At 46.0% G+C, this 14,825-nt stretch overlaps 1 protein-coding gene across 3 annotated transcripts in view; it reads left to right on the top strand.

Annotated features, from left to right (window-relative positions):
• Nucleotides 1-12,681, top strand: part of LOC1274513 (mucin-22) — a 54,264-nt gene extending 41,583 nt beyond the window's left edge. For 2 of the 3 annotated variants that reach the window (XM_061647055.1, XM_061647056.1), the window contains 3 exons: nt 3,155-3,523; nt 7,574-11,535; nt 11,603-12,681. In XM_061647055.1, coding sequence (XP_061503039.1) covers nt 3,155-3,523; nt 7,574-11,535; nt 11,603-11,881 — 4,610 coding nt within the window. In that variant the 3' untranslated portion in view covers nt 11,882-12,681. The remainder of the gene's footprint in view (nt 1-3,154; nt 3,524-7,573; nt 11,536-11,602) is intronic. The other variant, XM_061647058.1, reaches the window with a different exon arrangement.
• The last annotated feature ends 2,144 nt before the right edge of the window (nt 12,682-14,825 follow it).

The following is a 14,825-nucleotide window of genomic DNA, read 5'->3' as shown; positions in this document are numbered from 1 at the left end:
GCCAGCTCGTTGAGTCAGTATCACTGCTACTGCTGCTGCTGCTGCTGCTGCTGTCGTAAACAAATGATGAAATGTTTTTATTTTTCCCACTTCGGTGAAGCCTTCTGGAGCTTTTCGTCGGAGCAGAACTTTGGGGCTCCTTAGTTTTAAGCGACTTTTGCGGAATGATAAATACGCTTCCGCCCAGTTTCGTCGAGCGTGCAGCGGTGCCGCTCGTTTGTCGTTTGTTTTTCCGTCATGTTTGTGGTGTAAGAAATGTGTTTTCGTGCGAGTTTGCCGCGGTAAGGAAGGAAGTCAAATTGCATTCACAAATTCCAATTCCGAAAAACTCCACGCTAAGATCGCTGCTTACACTTTTCTACTCTGTTTGCGCACTCTGTGCCAAAACGAAGACAACGGGAAATCAAATTACATGCGCCAATTTTGTCCTACCGTTGCTTTTCTTTCACACAAAATAAGCCAGATATGTGTAGAGCACCCGGAATCAGAACAAGTGCAGGCAATTGAATTTTCCAAATACCTGCTCAACGCTTCCCATGTCTAGAAGGTGATTCGGATCGCTCTCCCCGAGTAGCGGCCGTGCTTTCACCGATGGGTACAAATTAAAACTTTTCCACCTTCGCGCACCGAGCAGAATCCAAACATAAACGATATGATCACACCGAACGACTTCGCTTAGAGGGGAGAGTTGGAGTACACAACAACAGAAGGGGAAAAAAGCAATTTCCTCTAATGCTACAACAACCAACCAGCCAGTGGGACATATTTTCCGCCCTTCTGCTTCACCCGAAGCCGTACGCAGCAAATAGGATTTCCAGTGTTTTTTTTTTCTTCTTCTTTCTAATCGATGGTTCGGTCGCCCACCTTCAGCAACAATTGCTTTCCCCAGTGCCGCACAACCATGTGGAAAATTCAATTTCATGCACTCGCACTTTCAAATAGGGGGCCCAACATTCAAATAGCTGCCGATGCGTTCAATGTGTTCCCTATTCCGCCGCCTTTCGCTCCGTGCGCGTTCGATTAAATTAGCCCATTCAGTGGGACGCTTTATATTCCACCTTTCAGTATTTGCAAGTCGCCTTTTTTGTTGTTAACCACCAACGTTTTACCACACCGGAGGCACTTGAGTCAGGGCCTCAAACCCCTAGAATGCTGAAATGCAAAACAGGCTCAAGGACCGGCGTCATTCAACTTCGCGGTCAGATGAAAAAGGTGGCCTATTGTTTGCTATCTTCACACCATCACCTACAAGCGTGAAGTAGAACGACATAAAAAAAATTATTCTCATACACACAAACACACAGTTTGCGTGGGCTTAAGACGAAAGCGCGTTCAATTATTCTAATCTCTCAATCAAACTACCTCCCCCCGTAGCTCGCAGACGGTCGGGCACACTGCGCTTCGCACACCCACGCACACCCGTCATTATCTAAACACCTTGTCACACCTTATCGCGCTAAATGAGGCTCGATTTACAACTTCTACTGCTACCGGGCTGCTATCCTGCTCTGTCGCGCTCGCTGCACATAATGAGGTGTAAATTTATGCAGATTGAAACGCTTTAATCAATCGCTAATCTGCACCACCGTCAGTACTGTCCACCGGAACCGGTTGTCCTGTCCCGTCGCTTCAAGTGTTGAATTATTTTTTTTTTATCCCTTCTCTACCCTATAGCCGCCTGCCTGCTGGTGGGCTGGTGTTGAGAATCGGTGAATTTTTCTTACCACTCTGCAAGGTGTCTCAGTAAGTGTGACTCGTCAGGCGTAGTTTCCGTTCAACAAGCAAGCAGTGGATGATTTTACTGGAAAAAAAACTGTCCGAAATCACTGGGCAAGCTCTTCATGAGCGAAGTGTATCAAATATCAAAACCCCGCAGTGATGCTGCTCCGTTTCGAGAAACCGTTTAGAATTGCCTACATCAGCCCGGCTATCGCAGTGATGGAAAATCCAAAGATGACATCCAATTAGGTTTATCGTGTTTCGAACGCATAAATAAACGATGGCTAGACTTGGTTCAGGGGGAGTGGGCCCGGCTTGTGGCGCCTAGTAAAATGCTCCATCGCGGCAACAGGCTGGAAGAAATGTATAGGAGCTCTGCGTTTTTCCACCACGATGGTTTCGATGCTGAACGAACGGGGCGGAAAATGAAGGAAGAAACAAGCAAAACGAAACGAAGACCTACTCAAGCCCTGCAAACCGAGGAGGAGAGTCCCTTTTCAACTGCTGATTTATTGACTGTTATAAAGGGATAATCTTGTTCGCGCTGACAGCACCTGAGATAGGTGTTTGCGTTACGTTTACCCTTCAGAATCCAGCATCAACAGACTACAGCTGAAGCCAGACGAGAGGCACAGAATAAAATAAAATCCACGCTTCGCCGCAGAAAGGTTCCGGGGCACCAAGCGCTCCGCTCCCGCACCAGTTCCCCCTGATTCGTATCATTACTTTTGCGCCCGGGCACAGATCGATCGAGCGAAATGCGAAACCTACTTCTTGGAACAAACGATAGCGCTAGCGATGGCGCAATGGGCGAGGAAATCAATTACACTTTTCATCGACACCATCTCATTGTGCGATCAGCTGTGTTTTTGCTTTGTACGGCACCGCTCCGAAGCTATCCTTAGCGAGCTGAGCTTACGCGACCTTTTGAGCCGTGCACGAGCGCGACAAACTTTTCTTAAAGCGGAGTCTTTTTTCTTATCCTTTTGCTGCTCTTTCTTCTTTTTCTTCTTTATTTTAACTCATCCCTGCTTGGTATCCAACGCAATTAGAAAACTCTATCGTAGACACCGAGCGACTGCATTCATCTACTTTTTATTGAACTTCTTGAGCGTTAATTGAGAAAACTTGCAAAGCTTTTGGGTCCAACCTTTGGTCAACTTGAAGATAATGATTTTCCCAAAGCCACAAGCTTTTAATGCAATGGGGTGTTGCGTATTGCATTGCTCATGATTACTTATGACGGACTCTCACTCATCCGTTAAACATGTTTATTTGTGGTGGTGCTGAGAGTAGTTCACTTGACTGCACTGCGACCGCAAAGGATGATTTAACACGTGGTAAATGATTTACTGTCAGCTTTAGATTTTTCAAAAGAATGCAATGCTGTTATATTTTGAAACTAACATTTTTTTATATTTTTCATTCCTTACAGCTGCCAAATTCCAATGTCAGGAGGAAGGCTTTGCCGTCGATCCCAACGACTGTGCCGTGTTCTATCGCTGCGTTCAGGAAGGTGATAGTTTGACGGCGTACAAGTTCCGCTGTGGACCAGGAACCGTTTTTTCGATGAACGAAAATGTGTGTGTACATCCACGCGACTCGGAGCGAGAGGAGTGCCGGGAGACTGGTAACGAAATCGACGGACCAGCGCCGGAACCCGAACCGGCGGTACCAGAGCCGGAACCTGCCGCGCCGGAACCCGAACCACAAACGATGGAGCAGAACGAGCAGGAACCGATGGCGATGGGTAATGGAGAACTCGAACAGAATGGTGATGCTGAAAACAGTGTAAATCCGGAAGGTAATTCACCCACCGGAACGGGACAGGAACAGCCAGCCACTGGGGATTCGGAAAAAGAGGACAAAAAGCCAATCATAGACGATGGAGTGCCGTGCGAAGAGGACGGTTTCGTTGGTGACAGGAATGATTGTCAGGTGTTCTACCGGTGCATTGCTCAAGCGGACGGTAGTTTTAATAAACTTCCATTCCGTTGCGGCGATGGAACGGTGTGGGATGATCGAATCAGTTCCTGCAACCATGCGAGTGCCGTCGAACGCTGTACACAGATTTCGCAAAGCGACTACATTGTGAACCAAGAATCGTTCAGTCAATCGAATGCCTCGATGGACAGAAACATGACCCAGGCCAGTAGTTCAATGACGCAGAATGGTATCACAACTAACACGACTAGCTCCCAAACGGCAGCAGCAAGTCAGATGAGCAACTACAATAACATGACAACTTTTACACAAGGAAACAATGGTCAGGGTTCGAGCAGCTCGAGCAGTTCTAGCAGCTCTAGCAGCTCCAGCAGCAGCAGTAGTAGCAGTAGTAGTAGCAGCAGCAGCTCCAGTTCCAGCAGTTCTGGAGGCAGTAATCAATGGAATAATCAAGGATCAGGTGGACAGTGGAGTAACCAGAACCAAGGTTCGAGTGGTAATAATCAATGGAACAACCAGTGGCAAAACCAAAATCAAGGTTCATCCGGTAGTAATCAGTGGAATAATCAGAATCAAGGACAAAATAGTCAGTGGAACAACAATAATCAAGGACAAAACAGCAACAATCAATGGAATAACCAAAACCAAGGTCAAAATAACCAGTGGAACAATCAGAACCAGGGTCAAAACAATAACAATCAGTGGAGTAATCAAAATCAGGGGTCTAACGGCCAGTGGCAAAATCAAAATCAAGGATCAGAAGGAAGCAATCAATGGAACAATCAGAATCAAGGTCAGAATCAGCAATGGAACAACAACAATCAAGGTCAGAGTAGTAACAACCAATGGAATGGTCAGAGCCAAGGTCAGAATAATCAATGGAGCAATCAGAATCAAGGTCAGAGTAGTAATAACCAATGGAATAACAACAACCAAGGCCAAAACAATCAATGGAACAATCAGAACCAAGGTCAAAACAGTAATAATCAATGGAACAATCAAAACCAAGGCCAAAACAACCAGTGGAGCAATCAAAATCAGGGCCAAAACAGTAACAACCAATGGAGTAACGAAAATCAAGGACAAAATAATCAATGGAACAATCAGAACCAAGGTCAAAATAGTAACAACCAATGGAATAACAACAACCAGGGTCAGAGTAGCCAGTGGAGTAATCAGAATCAAGGTCAAAATAATAACAACCAGTGGAATAATCAGAATCAGGGTCAAAATAATCAGTGGAACAATCAGAACCAAGGTCAAAACAGTAATAACCAATGGAACAACCAAAATCAGGGTCAAAGCAGTCAAAACCAAGGACAAAATAACAATAACCAGTGGAACAGTAATAACCAGGGTCAAAATAATCAGTGGAACAATCAGAATCAGCAATCTAACAGTAATACTCAGTGGAATAACCAAAGTCACAGCGAAAGTCAGCAAACGAGTATGCAAACTCACAATTCAACCAGTAATAATCAGTTTAACAATCAGGGCCAAGGCCAAAACAACCAGTGGAGCAATCAAAATCAGGGTCAAAACAATAACAATCAATCGAATAATCAGAATCAAGGTCAAAGTCAGCAAACGAGCAATCAAAATCAAGGACAAAATAGTAGCAACCAATCCAATAACAATAATCAAGGCCAAAGTCAGCAATCGTCTAATCAGAATCAAGGTTCAAGTAGTACTAACCAATGGAGCAATCAGAACCAAGGTCAAAATCAGCAAACAAACAATCAGAATCAAGGTCAGAGTAGTAGCAGCAACCAATCAAGTAACAATAATCAAGGCCAAAGTCAGCAATCGTCTAATCAGAATCAAGGTTCAAGTAGTACTAACCAATGGAGCAATCAGAACCAAGGTCAAAATCAGCAAACAAACAATCAGAATCAAGGTCAGAGTAGTAGCAGCAACCAATCAAGTAACAATAATCAAGGCCAAAGTCAGCAATCGTCTAATCAGAATCAAGGTTCAAGTAGTACTAACCAATGGAGCAATCAGAACCAAGGTCAAAATCAGCAAACAAACAATCAGAATCAAGGTCAAAGTAGTAGCAGCAGCAGCAACCAATCAAGTAACAATAATCAAGGTGAAAGTCAGCAATCGTCTAATCAGAATCAAGGTTCAAGTAGTACTAACCAATGGAACAATCAGAACCAAGGTCAAAATCAGCAAACAAACAATCAGAATCAAGGTCAGAGTAATAGCAGCAGCAGCAGTAGCAATCAATCGAGCAACAATAATCAAGGTGAAAGTCAACAGTCGAATAGCCAGGGCCAAGGATCTAGCAACAATAATCAGAATAACAGCAATAACCAGAGCTCCAACAGTAATCAAAATCAATCGAACCAACAGCAGGGTAATACTAATCAAAATCAAGGGTCTGGCAGCAATAATGAAAACCAAGGGTCCAGTAACAATGGCCAACATAATCAATCGAACAATAACAATTCAAATCAAAGCTCCAACAATAATGAAAACAATCAGAACAGTCAGTCAGGATCCATTGGTTCCAGCCAAGGCCATGAAAATAATCAACAGAATGCAGGAGGCAACCAACCATCTTCAGGGAATCAAAATATTGACAATCAAAGCCCTACTACTACTTCCACTGTTGCTCCACAAACAACTTCCGCTACGACAACAACAACCATGGCTCCAGAAATTCCATCCACAGCATCGACGACTGTCGAACAAACAACAACCACACCAACAACAATGCCAACAACAACAACGTCTACTACTACTGTTGCTACTACTAGCTCTAGCGTACAAACGCCTTCACCTGAACCAACAACGCTCTCTTCCTCCAGTACTCAATCGTCTACTACGGCTGTATCCTCAACACAATCTCCTGCTAGTGAAATGGCTTCCCCGAGTGCTTTACCAATCACTGAATTGTCCACTACTAGCCAAAGCACCGTTACAATTAGTACACTTACCACTACTACACAAACAACACTCACACCTAGTAGCATCGCTGCGGAACCTTCCACAACACAGAGTTCGAATAAGGAGGAAACTGTGACAACAGCTACTGCAAGCTCTACTACACTACCAACTACTTCTACGGAAGCACAAAACACACAGCCACCTACCACCGGTGAACCTACCATCTCCTCACACACCACACAAACACAAGTATCGCAACCATCCGTCACACAATCTCCCATAAACACATCTACAGAAACTAGTACACAACCTTCCTCGGTTGAAACTACCGCATCACCCTTACCCACACAATCTACCACACCTCAACAAACACCTACTACTGAGAGTGAACCTACGCCCTCAACATCTGCACCCGTTCAAACCACAACCACCGTCGATGAGTCGACAACACTACCCAGCACACTTTCACCCGAAACTACACCGCACAGTGAACACACTACACAAGAAACCACTACACAACAATTCACTACTCAATCATCTAGCACACAGGCACATTCAAGCACTGAGCAGCAGGTAACAACGTCTATTGAGCCGAGTACACAAGAACCTACAGTCACCGAACAGTCCACGATGCCGGAAAAATCAACCACCCCTAACACACCAACACAAGAAACAACTACTCTGGCACCTGTGGCAGAGGAATCCAACACAACACAACCAGCCTCTACGGAAGCAAGCACTACTACACAACAGCACACCACTACACTCGAACCCACAACACCACAGACAACGGAGTCCTCGGCTTCTATTTCTAGCTCGGAACAAACCGTTTCACATGCAACAACTACACAAACAGTACACACTACACAATCAGCGCCGCCATCTGCGTCTACAGAAACAACAACCGCACCAACATCAACCACAAACACAACACCAACTCCAAACACACAAACAACCACCATGCTCACAACGATTGTTATGCAAAGTACTCAGTCTACCACTCTTTCTCCTTCAGCACAACCATCAAGTACGACACAGCGACCAACCTCGGCGGCCACTACCGGAAGTAGCGGCAGCTCCGGCTCCAGCACTAGTCAACCAGCTGGATCGGGAATGGCCCCGGCCTGTACGGAGGATGGATTTATGGGTGATCCAAATGATTGTAAGAAGTTCTATCGCTGTGTTTCGAATGGCAATGGACAGTTTACGCGATACGAATTCCGCTGCGGCGATGGTACGGTGTGGGACGATAATGCCGGTAGCTGTAACCACGATTGGGCGGTACAGGATGGACGATGTGGTAAACCAAATGGACAAGGGTCTTCAAATGGTCAGCATGGCCCTGATGAAACCGGTAGTGGACCCAACGGACCAGAAGGTAACGGTAGCGGACCAAATGGACCTAGTGGTCCAAATGGTACTGATGGACCTGACGGATCAAGCAATGGGTCTAATGGACCTGATGGATCAAGTAATGGACCGAATGGATCAAACGGATCAAACAACGGACCAAGTGGGCCTGATGGACCAAACAATGGACCCAATGGACCAAATGGACCTGACGGACCCAATGAGTCTTCTAATGGACCTAATGGACCTAACGGACCGGATGGACCAAACGGACCCGGTGGATCTGAAGGACCAAACGGACCTAACGGACCAGAAGGACCAAACGGACCTAGCGGACCTAACGGACCGGATGGACCAAATGGCCCTGGTGGACCTGAAGGACCAAACGGACCTAATGGTCCAGAAGGATCTAACGGACCAGAAGGATCTAACGGACCTAACGGACCTAATGGGCCGAATGGACCTGAAGGACCAAATGAGTCAAACAGCTCGAACGGAACCGAAGATTCCACTGCTCCTGGACAACAGTCCACAACAGTTCCCCCATGTCAGCAGCAAACTACGACCACCACACAATCACCCGCAGTACCCGCTGGAAGTAATGGTGTATGTGAACAGGAAGGGTTCATGGAACATCCCTCAAACTGCAAGAAATTCTATCGATGCGTCGACAATGGTAACGGTGGATACGATCGGTACGAGTTCACTTGTGGGCCCGGAACAGTTTGGGACAATGACATTCTTGCCTGTAACCATCCAACGTCGGTTCAAAATTCCAAGTGTGGCACAGGAGGTGAAACTGCATCCTCCCAGTATCCGGGAAGTTCGTCAGGCCCCGGCAACACATATTTGCCCCCGGCACAATCGTCTACCGAATCCATGCCAAGCACGACGGAGCAGACAATGAGCAGCTTGGAACCAGAGTCTCTAACCACTGGTGCCACGGATGCTGCTAGTCAGGAAACGACCAGCAGCACTAGCACAACAGCCCAACCAGAAACGGCGCAATCAACTACTGAAGCAGCAAAGCCAGAAACTTCTTCAAGCGCTCAAGAACAAACTACCGAAACTCAAAATCAAACCACTGAAGCTTCCAAGGAAGAGGCAACTTCTAACGCCCAGGAGCAGACAACTGAATCGCAGAGTCAGACATCCACTACGGTGGCGGGAGATTCGTCGACAACTCCTGAAGGAGCTACCGAAACTTCGACAATGCCTTCATCTGAAGGATGCGATTCCGAAGGATTCAAACCCCATCCCACCAACTGCAAGATGTTCTATCGCTGTGTCGATAACGGCAAGGGAGGATACACGAAGTACGAGTTTACGTGCTCAGAAGGCACTGGCTGGGACGAAAGCAAGCAGGCCTGTAACTACGAGTACGAGATTCCCAACTGCGGCGCCGATCGTCCACCAGAGCCTGAACCAGAGCCGAGCGGCACGGACATGACGACGGGAGCAAGTGAAGGTACCACCGCAACAACCGATGTAGCCACCGATGGTACAACCCCCGCTCAGGAGAGTACCACCGCCAAACAAGAGACGACAACCACAGCAGCACAGGAAGCTACCACTACCTCTGCGAATCAGCAAACTACTACAACGGACCAAGCAAACCAGGAAACGACAACGGCTCCTAGCGATTCAACTACAAGTGCCTCGTCGTCGGCCCAAGAAACGACTACTACTGGCGCTACAGGACAGGAGATGACCACCTCCAATGAAATGGCATCCGAAATGACGACCGTACAGGGGCAGGAAATGACCACAGCTGGGGGTGCAACGACCACAACTGGTAGTGAGACGACCGCAGCTGGTAGTGAAATGACCACAGAAAGCTCTCAACAGACAACTACAATGGGTTCTTCGTCGGGTGAATGTACTGAGGAGGGTTTCATGGGAAGTCCGGACGATTGCCGCAAGTTCTACCGATGTGTAGACAACGGCAAGGGTGGATTCAATAAGTATGATTTCACTTGCGGCGAAGGTACCGCATGGGATCAAGCGCTTCAAACGTGCAATCATGAGAATGTTGTTGAAATGTGCGGCGGACAGACAGGTAACACTAGCAATAACACTAACCAAACACAATCATCATCAACATCATCTACAACAACTACATCTACTACTGCTTCTACTACCACTACTACTACTTCAACTACCACTACTACTACTTCAACTACCACTAAAGCACCTTCCACAACATCTACTACTACCACTACTACCACACAAGCTCCCTCCACAACTGCTTCTACTACCACTACCCAAACACAACCCCCATCCACCACTACACAAAGCACAACCTCCACTACCACCTCCTCCGCACAACCATCAACAACATCATCGTCATCATCATCATCATCCGCAACTACCCAAAGCATGCAATCCTCGTCCGAACCCACCACCACTGAGCGCATGAAAGCTTCTTCCTCCTCCTCGACGCCAGTGAACTGCACGGAGGCTGGCTTCTTTCCGAATCCGGACGACTGTACCAAGTTCTACCGTTGCGTTGACTGGGACGGTATGGGTGAAAACTTTTCCGTCTTTCACTTCGACTGCCCCGAGGGTACCATATGGGATCCCGCTGTAAATACCTGCAATCATGAGGACAGCGTCCAACCACCCCGCAATTGCTCCAAATCTGCCCCACCGGAAACTACTGAATCGAACGCTGAATCCACCACCTCTGTTACAGAAGAACCAGGTTCTACGACTGAGGGCGCACAAATGACAACGACTGCACAGCAAACGGAAGCGACTACTGCCGCCAGTGGGCAGCAGGAGACGACTACCGATTCCATGAGCACCGAAACAACAGCTGCCCCGAAGGAAGAAACCACGACACAGCAGCAAATGATGACGACCACGGATACGGCGGCTCAAGAAACGACCACCATGGCTGGTCAGGAAACTACCCAAGCGGCTGCTACGACTGAAGGATCTCAAGAAACGACAACAATGGCCGCCCAAGAAACGACAACGATGGCTGCCCAGGAATCCACCACGACGGCGGCACAGGAGACAACGACGATGGGTGCTCAGGAATCGACCACGATGGCAGCTCAGGAGACAACGACGATGGCTGCACAGGAAACAACAACCATGGCCGCACAGGAAACAACGACCATGGCGGCACAGGAAACAACGACTATGGCTGCCCAGGAATCTACCACTGGCAGTAACCAACAGGAGACAACTACAGCCTCTCCACAGGAAACAACAACGTCTTCTAGTGGAGAGCAGGAGATGACCACAATGGGTCAGTCCGAGATGACCACCGAAGCTGCCGGTCAGGAGCAAACAACCGAAGGTATGGAATCAAGCACGGAACCGGCCTCTCAGGAGTGTCCAGCTGGTTGCATGAGCTCATGCCCACCAGTTGACGAAGATCAGGATCGGTTCGTATGTCCGACCGGCTTCAAGCGTCATCCCAAGAACTGCAATCTATTCTATCAGTGTACGGAGAAACCCAACAGCTACGATTACAGCATCGTCGTGTTTAGCTGTCCCAACGACACCGTCTACCAGGAGGACCGAACACAGTGCACAGCACCTGCTGAGGGCGATGACCGCTGCACGGCAGCTAAATTACGATCGCAACTACGTAGTACACGGCAGCTGCCGGTTGTAAGTTTCTTAATACTTCAAACAACAACTCCGTCTCCTTTGCTGATGACATTATCTCCCCTTACAGATGCAGCTTGGCTCGATGGAACCGCTTTGCCCGACTGATGGTCACTTCGCGATCGACGATCAAAAATGCAGCTCCACCTTCTTGCGCTGTACACAAGGACGATCAGGTCTGCAGCCGAACATGTTCCGCTGCCCGAAGGGTTACGTCTACTGGCGAGTCAGTCGCCGCTGTGAGCGTGTCCAGAAGATCCCAGAGTGCCAATCGACACCGATGCAAGAACGCTCGGAACTTCCGGTCGAGTGGATTAACATCGGTAACCGTCGCCGAAGTTTGTTCTAGAGACGATAGCTATTCGTCTCCAAGGAGCAAACGAGCCCCATCTGCCATAGTTCTTCATCGTGTTTCAGCACAACCCTTTCAGCTGTCCTTTCTTTCCCGAAACGCAACTGAACGTACTCAACGTGAACTGGTGCCAGTGTGGATTGCGCTTGGTGCAGGTTCTTTCGGACAAACCTATACCGCTCACTCACTGCACTGCTGCGACAACCAGTTCTAGTCAGCAAGAAATGTCCCTGAGCGAGCGGCATAAAGCACTCCACAGCTAGCTGCCGTCGATCGAGCGCAGTTTGGTGTCTCGATCGCCAACTACGATATACAAACTACGCTAGGAAAACTAGTATTTAACGTCTAGCTTTAAGTGAGCGTCGGATGCAGCACGAAAGTGTAAATAATTCCTTCTTCCGTAAAATTCACCGTTTGCTTGGGGATTTTGCATGAAGATTGATTTCGATGATAAACAAAACCGACAAGAAATTTTTTGCCTCCGGATTTCTCTCCGGTTCACTGTCGTTCATACGAGCGAGTGTAGCTAGAATCGATTTTATGCTGTTCTAACTACTGAGCTTTCAAGCGCTTTGCGAAAATGAGCTTTCACGTGAGTTTGTACTGACATTTTGTACCATTGTTTTCGCAAAGCAAATGATGGTGAACCATTGAGCAATCGAGCTTTTGTGAGCTACTATCTTTTAATCACATACGACCAATAAGATTGTACTAGCATAGGACGAGTGCGCTTTTACAGCAATGCACGCCCAAATGAAACAGGTACATCGAAATAAAGCTGCTGTAATTTATTGTAATCTGTGTATCGTTTCTTCTTACCCAATTACTTCTTGTTGGAAAGAAACTATAAAACAACAATGAAACAGTCGTTTTTGTTATAGTTTTAATAAGCGCAGTGATTCATTTGTTTCACAATTCTTCACATTTCAATTGAAATATTTCATGAACGTTGTTATGAAATATTTCTGCCGATACAGATATGCGCACTTCATACAGGGGCAGTCAACTTAATTCGAATGCAGGAAAGTATATTGAAGTAATTCACCCAAAAATTAAAAAAGTTGTTTAAACTTCATCAATAACCTTTAAAACAAAAAAAATAAAGCGTTTATATTTCTTGCAGGCTGATCTAACCAGTTGGGTGACGTATAAATATCATATAACAGGGATTTTTTTTATTTGACTCATTTAGTTAGACAAACAGTCCCATTTCCTATCAAAAGTTAATGTCCCATAATATATACGAACATTCTTAATTTGTCCCGTTTTTTTTATTTGCTAGCCGGATGAAAATTGATTTCATAAATTATTCCTGGGGGAAGGTAGGTAAAGGCGGACACTGCAGGTAAGATGGACATTTCTCATAAATGCATGAAAAAGGTAATTTTCGAAAAAAATCAACAATGCATCCTTACTTAAAGTTAAACGACACATTTAAGAACATTTTTGGCATAATATATGCAACATGGTTTAAATCCACGAACAAAATAAATTTTTAATCGTGCGCACCCTATGTGGATCTAATTTGACTACTGCGGATCTTAAGCTCTACAACTTGTATTGTTTATATTTTTGGAAGTTTTATTTCATGAATGAGTTGTCGTGATAATTAATGAAAAAGCTGGCGAAAGAATGAGATAGAAAGCAATACAAAATATTGTTTTCTGGTGTTTTAAATATCATGACACTTGTAGCGACCAGACCGCCATCTGGCGTGAGAATCGTGAGCGATCGTGACATCCAGGGACAAAGACACGGATCTCCATGGAGCGCACTCACCAGGCACACGAATGTGTCAAAGTGACGTGCGCCGCGTGTCCAGCGCTACACTTCCTGCTGTCAGCGAGCACATTCTCTCTCTTGCGACCCAACCTCGAAAGCGAACAGACCTCTTCCTTCGCTCCGCGCTCGAAAATTCCTCAACGTGAAACCCTCTCGAACGAACGTGCGCAACCGTTCATATTATAGTGTAAAATAAAGTTCATTATTACCTACTCACGAAACCCAACGCGTTCGCGACATAAAAATAGGGACAAGATTAATCCGAACTAAATCGACCCCCCTAAACACTAATGCGGGAAAGACGAACACTTTAAATAAGCGAGAACACCGGTCAAAATAGTCGCCATTTATTATGCTATTACTCGCTCGGCGCTGATGACGCACTTCGCGAACCCCAAAATCTTGCCAAGAGTTGGACAACTTTTATCAACAAAAAGAGGAAACACTGATATGACATCAGAAATATTAAACTATTAACAAATCTCTTTACAATACTGGGGTCGTGGACTTTTTGTGCAGTATTTCCTAAAAGGAAGTTCTAGAGTGTTGTTCTGTAAGCTGGAGCAACGTCAGCTGTTACTACGCGATATTTCAATAATGCTTTAGATGCTGCATTCTACGATGTATTCGCGCCGCTTACAATTCCTAAATTCATGGCTGAATGAACCGTCGTTGCAATCGGCCTAGAATTGGTTTATGTACGTGCCATGATGTGGAAAGCAATAGGATATGTAAAAATACTATAAACCTCTTCAATTTCCAACGTTTTTTATAGGTGTCTATCCTATCTTTCATGGTGTCCATCTTTCCCATATCAGGTGGCCGTCTTACCCGAACATTTCAAAACTGGACGAAAAAAATCATGTTTTTCATTCATGAAAAAAACGCAAAAATCGATGAAAATATAAAAATTTTAAAACATTTTCTGATAAAACATGAGTGTAAGATAATGTATGCACAATTTCATGGTCGTTGCACTTATATATCCCTAGATTTTTACCATTTCCCTTAACGTGTTCATCTTTACCTACCTTCCCCTATGGAGATCAAGGATTGACATAAAACAGCGGTCAGCAAAGACTGGTCCGCAAATATGGCCCGCCGCAACATTAAATCTGGCCTGCGAAAAAGTATTTGCCTGATTTTTAAAGATGGCAAG

Source organism: Anopheles gambiae, chromosome 2 (genome assembly GCF_943734735.2).
Source record: "Anopheles gambiae chromosome 2, idAnoGambNW_F1_1, whole genome shotgun sequence".
NCBI lineage: Eukaryota > Metazoa > Arthropoda > Insecta > Diptera > Culicidae > Anopheles > Anopheles gambiae.
Note: the sequence above shows the minus strand (reverse complement) of the source record. Positions and strands in the feature narration are given on the sequence as shown.